Below are 6,812 nucleotides of genomic sequence, written 5' to 3' on the forward strand. Positions count from 1 at the left end.
TCCTCAGAGAGTCCAGGACTCTCCCCGGTCCTGGACCAGGCTCCTTTAGAGAGTCCAGGACTCTCCCCGGTCCTGGACCAGGCTCCTTTAGAGAGTCCAGGACTCTCCCCGGTCCTGGACCAGGCTCCTTTAGAGAGTCCAGGACTCTCCCCGGTCCTGGACCAGGCTCCTCAGAGAGTTCAGGACTCTCCCCGGTCCTGGACCAGGCTCCTTTAGAGAGTTCAGGACTCTCCCCGGTCCTGGACCAGGCTCCTCAGAGAGTTCAGGACTCTCCCCGGTCCTGGACCAGGCTCCTCAGAGAGTTCAGGACTCTCCCCGGTCCTGGACCAGGCTCCTCAGAGAGTTCAGGACTCTCCCCGGTCCTGGACCAGGCTCCTCAGAGAGTCCAGTAAAGAAAACAAAGAAGAGCTGCTTTCCGGAAGCATCTGTTCATCCTTAGGTCTCCTGGTGAGCAGGAGGAATTTATAAACTCTTTTTAAAGGTTATCATGAGATTATCCTTCAGGAGAAAATCAGGACGTTGTGTCCATGCGACACATCCCTACCTGGAGCGGAAGGTCCTCATCCAACATGGCCTCCATGTGTCTACATGTGCTGTGAAATGTATCTGGTCAGGAAGGCAGCAGGGCTCCTCCTCTGACCTCTGACCTCAGATATAGTCCCAGTGTGCCACACAGACATGAGCAGAGTGGAAAGCGTCTGACCTCTCGATCATGGTGCCGTTCTGGATCATCCACACGTCGCAGTAGGTCCGGGCCACCAGCATGCTGGCGATGAGCACCAGGTAGGCGGTCTGTGGACACAACCGGAGCGGTGAGCGGACCAGATACACCTGAGGGCCTACAGCGGTGGGTCAAAGGTCAGCAGCCTCTCTTCACCATATCTTTATGACACTGTATGAGAGGAACTGTCTGCTGAGCTTCACCAGGACGACATACTGGATCTACACTGGATCTACACTGGAGCTGCACTGGATCTACACTGGAGCTGCACTGGATCTACACTGGAGCTGCACTGGATCTACACTGGAGCTGCACTGGATCTACACTGGATCTACACTGGAGCTGCACTGGATCTACACTGGAGCTACACTGGAGCTACACTGGAGCTACACTGGAGCTACACTGGAGCTACACTGGAGCTACACTGGAGCTACACTGGATCTACACTGGAGCTACACTGGAGCTACACTGGATCTACACTGGATCTACACTGGATCTACACTCGATCTACACTGGAGCTGCACTGGATCTACACTGGAGCTGCACTGGATCTACACTGGAGCTGCACTCGATCTACACTGGAGCTGCACTCGATCTACACTGGAGCTGCACTCGATCTACACTGGAGCTACACTGGATCTACACTGGAGCTACACTGGATCTAGACTGGATCTGCACTGGATCTAGACTGGAGCTGCACTGGATCTAGACTGGAGCTGCACTGGAGCTACACTTTCTGCACTCAATCTACACTGGAGCTACACTGGATCTACACTGGAGCTAGACTGGATCTGCACTGGATCTAGACTGGAGCTGCACTGGATCTAGACTGGAGCTGCACTGGATCTAGACTGGAGCTGCACTGGATCTAGACTGGAGCTGCACTGGATCTAGACTGGAGCTGCACTGGATCTAGACTGGAGCTACACTGGAGCTGCACTGGAGCTACACTTTCTGCACTCGATCTACACTGGATCTACACTGGATCTACACTGGAGCTACACTGGAGCTACACTGGAGCTACACTGGAGCTACACTGGAGCTACACTGGATCTGCACTGGATCTACACTGGATCTAGACTGGAGCTGCACTGGATCTACACTGGATCTAGACTGGATCTGCACTGGATCTAGACTGGAGCTACACTGGATCTAGACTGGATCTGCACTGGATCTAGACTGGATCTGCACTGGATCTAGACTGGATCTGCACTGGATCTGCACTGGATCTAGACTGGAGCTGCACTGGATCTAGACTGGAGCTGCACTGGATCTAGACTGGAGCTGCACTGAATCTAGACTGGATCTGCACTGGAGCTGCACTGGAGCTACACTTTCTGCACTCGATCTACACTGGATCTACACTGGATCTGCACTGGATCTGCACTGGATCTGCACTGGATCTGCACTGGATCTGCACTGGATCACCACACAGAGGTGATCGTGACTTCTTCCTCAGACCGCCGTTGAATACTCAGAGTGACAGGAGCAGCACACAACTTTCTACTAACTCACCTCTCTGCAAAATACTTTAGATATTAACCTGCTCCACCCACATGGAGCAGCACTTTAACAGAGGAATTCCACATCTTCCGTGTCTGCTCCGCTCTGCTCCGTATTATCAGAAACCACAGCTCCGGATCGCTCCGGATCGCTCCGGATCACTCCGGATCGCTCCGGATCGCTCCGGATCGCTCCGGATCGCTCCGGATCGCTCGGCTGCACCTCTGTTCCGCCGGCCGGAGAAGCAGAGCAGTGCGAGGAGCAGATTCAGGCCTTTCAGAATAAAATGCATACATGGTCCTGAATATGTATTTTGTAGAAAACAGGAAATATATGAGCAACAGCCTACAATGGGCCATATATGCAGCTGTGTAACATTGGACTGGACGTCAGAAACGTTGGACTGTAGCTTGATTACAGGCAAAATAGAAGTTTGTCATATAAAACTTGAAAGTGTGTTCTAGTTTTTGCCTGTACGGCTTTTTAAAGTGTATATTTTAATCAGAATGGGATGTCTATTCCTGATATATCTGAAAATTGATGTGAGGACAAATAAAACGTCTTTAAACATGTTAAAGTCTTTAATAAAGACAAAATGATTGTATTTTGTATAAAGCCGGAGGTTGTTGGAGTTCTCTTTCCTGTCTGGTGCATCTGAACTGTGGAAATTTATGCGTGCGGAGACCTGGACGGACCGGACCGGACAGAAAAATAGACCTTGGCTCTATTTTGGACTGACGGAGCAGAGTGGGGCGGATCCAGACGGAGCCGAACGTGGTGGAACGGAGGCTACTGTCATTAAAATAGCAACGTATTTGCTGAGGGGGTCGGAGCGGACTGGACCAGACCCGGAAGAGGTGGAATTTGGGGGTAACCTGCTCCACCCACACGGAGCAGCACTTTAACCTGCTCCACCCACACGGAGCAGCACTTTAACCTGCTCCACCCACACAGAGCAGCACTTTAACCTGCTCCACCCACACGGAGCAGCACTTTAACCTGCTCCACCCACACGGAGCAGCACTTTAACCTGCTCCACCCACACAGAGCAGCACTTTAACCTGCTCCACCACCAGCCACACTCAGGCTAGTTTGACGTGCTGAAGGTCTGAGAAGAGATCGGATCACCATGGGGAGCTGAAACGGTCTAACCCCAGCTCACAATCCTTCTGACTTTTTGGGTTTTAAGCAGGAGGTGTCAGAAAAGTTCCCACAGGGAGAACTGGCTTGTGGCGGCCCAGCGTTCATAGCAACGTTGCTTTTTGATCCTTGGATGTCGGCTCTTCCTGTCATTGTGAAGCAGAATCCACCAAGCGTTGGATTGTTCTCCACTAATAGGGAATGTGAGCGGGTTAGACCGTCGTGAGACAGGGTAGTTTTACCTTGCTGGTGATGTGTTGTTGCAATAGTAATCCTATTACATCCTTGTTTTTTTTTTTTTTCAAATAATTTACATCCCAATGCTTTCGGAAAGGGGTTTGTCGCTGCTGTGTGTCTTCAGTCCTGATGCTCATGCTCCTGTCCCGGTATGAGCCAGCGGATGCTGTCTGTCCGCAGGATGGCGTAAAGAGTGAAGCCAGTGATGAAGAGGATGGAGAAGACCAGCAGCCAGTCGACGCCCTTCACTGATAGAAGCTTCTGGAAGACATCGAGTCTGAACACACTGCAGGGACGATGCTACATGCCACATGCTAACCTGCACAGTGGCGTAGCGAGCAAAGAGCCTGGTCTGGATGGAGTTCCCCTGAACCTTCCATATGGGCACAGAGAGGCCAATGGCAGTGGTTCTCACATTCTATCTTCACTGGAGAGTCTCTCAAAGTGAAGCCGTCCGATTCGCCCGCCTGTCCCATGCTTCCACCACCTGTCCAGATGAAACGTACCTCCATGCAGAAGACTCGGGGGACCAGGACTCTCAAGATCCGCAGGATCCGGCCAACGAAGACTCTGTCCACTGCTGCTCTGTCTTTCCTTCCATCTTTCTACAAAACAGAAGAAAGGACCTGATAACATCCACTGGATCTTCCAATTTCCAACACGAGGACGACGTGCTGGACATACCTCTGAGGACAACACCAGCTCCGAGTCTCGCTTCCCACTGGAACAAACAGAACAGACTCTTCAGCAGCATGTCATCCTCCAGTTCAGCAGACATGAACATTGAAGAATAAGATGGACTTATTTGATTTTTACTGCAGTAAATGAATTTAATCACTCAGCTTTACGTATACAGTGTGAGGAGCAGCAGTCATTTCACAGCATTTTTACAGATCAAACCCAACGAATCCACATGAGCACAGCAGGTGGCGTCAGTGGTACACTTTGAAACTGATTTCAACATCAGGAGAGTTTGGACTGGAATCAGGACCAGGAGGATCTGGAGCAGGACCAGGAGAATATGGACTGGGAATCATGAACCTCTGGTGTGGAATTATTCTTGGGTCACGATCTTTCACTAGCTATATCTCACGATGGAGAAGCAGACGATCCTCCTGCTCAAATATGATGAATTCAAACATCATCAGGCTGAAGCCACTCTGCTGCTGCTGCAGTGGAAACCAGGAAGGAATGCTGACGAGTTTAGCTGGTTTGTTTTCAGTAAAACGTTCTGAATCCTGGGAAAGTGGGAGAGAGTCTGCACCCCTTTCACCCCACAGTACACTGCAGTGGTCTTGAGCCATGACCAACCACGTGTTTCTGTTTTAGAGGTAAAAGCTCGTGTTTTGAGCTTCTTCCTGCGGGACGTAAACAGAGCGATGCTGCCCTCAGCACTTCCTGCAGTGAACTGCAGAGACAGCTGCATTCACAAAATTACAACAACAAGGACTGAATTCTTCAACATCTACATTCTCATGTCAAAGAAATTTTTACATCAACGTTTCAATTATGCTGACTGGAATGGACCCTCTGGTGTCCCGTGTTTGGTCCACAGACCGTATGTTTGACAGGGAACATGAAGAGGCTCACGGCTCCAGAGGGGAACCTTTGACCCTGACGTGTTTGTTTCCTGTGCAGATCGTGTTTGTGCTCATCAGATATACGTACCAAATATGGTAAATTTTGCCCAGCTCTAAATCAAACACACTAAAGCTGTCACGTTCATAAAACCTCCAGTGTCCTCCACCAGTTTGCAAGACATTAGGCTTTTCTGGGTCAGTCTATTGTCCAACATTCTGAAGAAGCTTCCCTGATGTCCAAGCGAGACACAGCGGTGCTGATCAGTCACAATATTTGCAGATAACTAGACAGAGGGACCGCTGTGTGGCCTGATATGAGGAGACGCAGACACGTGTCCAGGTTAAAGAGCGAAAATACACCTGCTCACACTGTGTCCACACTGCAACCAAGGTACGGGCCAAACGGGCGAGGATGTGACCAGGATTCTGCAGCAACCAATCACTCGGGACAACATGCAGACTCATTGTAATCCTCCGAACGAGCTCCGTCCTCAGCTCCACGACAGCGCTCCGGACGGACCGGGTCGGTGACGGCTGAACAGCCGCAGAACCGGTCCGGCAATAACAGACCCGGAGTCAGAGTGGAGGACTGTCCGTCGCAGAGCGCTGTGTGAGGGAACGTAGCAGTGTTCTGCTGTCATACAGTGACGTCTAGTGGCCGCAGGTTGTAAGTACAGCCATAGTATGAAATACAAGTCACGAGACCAAACAGTGAAAGAGTGCAACGTTAGTCTGGAAAAAACATCTAGAAAAAACACTTTCCACTGGCCAGAGTTAATCTGCCTACTCTCAGTTAACCTACCCACTCTTAGTTTGCCTACCCATCCTACGTTAAACTGCCTACTCTGTTAACTGTGCTACTGCGTTTAACTAACCACTCCCAGTTAACCTAGCCACCCTCAGTTAAAGTAACCACTCCCAGTTAACCTAGTTAACCACCAGTTAACCTGCCTCCTCTCAGTTAAACTAACCACTCCCAGTTAACCTAGTTAACCACCAGTTAACCTGCCTCCTCTCAGTTAATCTCTTCACCCTCAGTTAACCGAGCCACACTCAGTTAACCTACCTACTCTCTGTTAACCTACCTATTCTCAGTTAACCTGCCAACTGTTAACTTAGCCACTCTCCGCTAGCCTACCCACTCTGAGCTAGCCAGGTGAACAAGGTGAACTCCGAGTCTTCCACCTGTCAGAATGGACGGCTAACAGCTGCTAACTAGCATCCCTCCTCCAAGTGACTAAAAGCCGCCCTCCTCCGCTCCTCACCTGCCCGGCTTGGCCTTCCGACTGCGGTTCTTCAGGAGGTAGAGGACCAGCAGAGCACCGACCGCCACGGAGGAGTTCTTAGCCGTCAAGTATTTACTGAAAGTCGCCATGTTTCTGACACAACGACCGGTGCTGTGCGGGCCAGGAGGACTATAAGCTGGAGCATAGAGCTGCACGCATAGAGCGCACAGAGATATAGACACAGGCCGCAGATCCCGCGCAGAGCACAGAGAGATACACATAGACCGACGCCAGGCACTGGAGCACAGAGCCGTAAACTTTATGGTCTGTATATGTTCTATGGTCTATGTCTCTAGCTCCATAGATCACTGACGTCACAGCGCCGCCGCCATGTTGGATGAGGAC

General features: G+C 50.8%; 1 protein-coding gene across 2 annotated transcripts in view; it reads right to left on the bottom strand.

The window, feature by feature from the left end:
- The window catches only part of abcd3a (ATP-binding cassette, sub-family D (ALD), member 3a), a 32,535-nt gene extending 25,930 nt beyond the window's left edge, over positions 1-6,605 (bottom strand). For both annotated transcript variants that reach the window (XM_030099840.1, XM_030099841.1), the window contains exons 1-4: positions 6,447-6,605; positions 4,286-4,322; positions 4,108-4,206; positions 704-792 (exon numbers count right to left, since the gene is read on the bottom strand). In XM_030099840.1, coding sequence (XP_029955700.1) covers positions 704-792; positions 4,108-4,206; positions 4,286-4,322; positions 6,447-6,556 — 335 coding nt within the window. In that variant the 5' untranslated portion in view covers positions 6,557-6,605. The remainder of the gene's footprint in view (positions 1-703; positions 793-4,107; positions 4,207-4,285; positions 4,323-6,446) is intronic.
- Between the last annotated feature and the right edge of the window lie 207 nt (positions 6,606-6,812).

The sequence above is a fragment of the Salarias fasciatus genome, chromosome 9 (assembly GCF_902148845.1).
Source record: "Salarias fasciatus chromosome 9, fSalaFa1.1, whole genome shotgun sequence".
Classification (NCBI taxonomy): Eukaryota; Metazoa; Chordata; class Actinopteri; order Blenniiformes; family Blenniidae; genus Salarias; species Salarias fasciatus.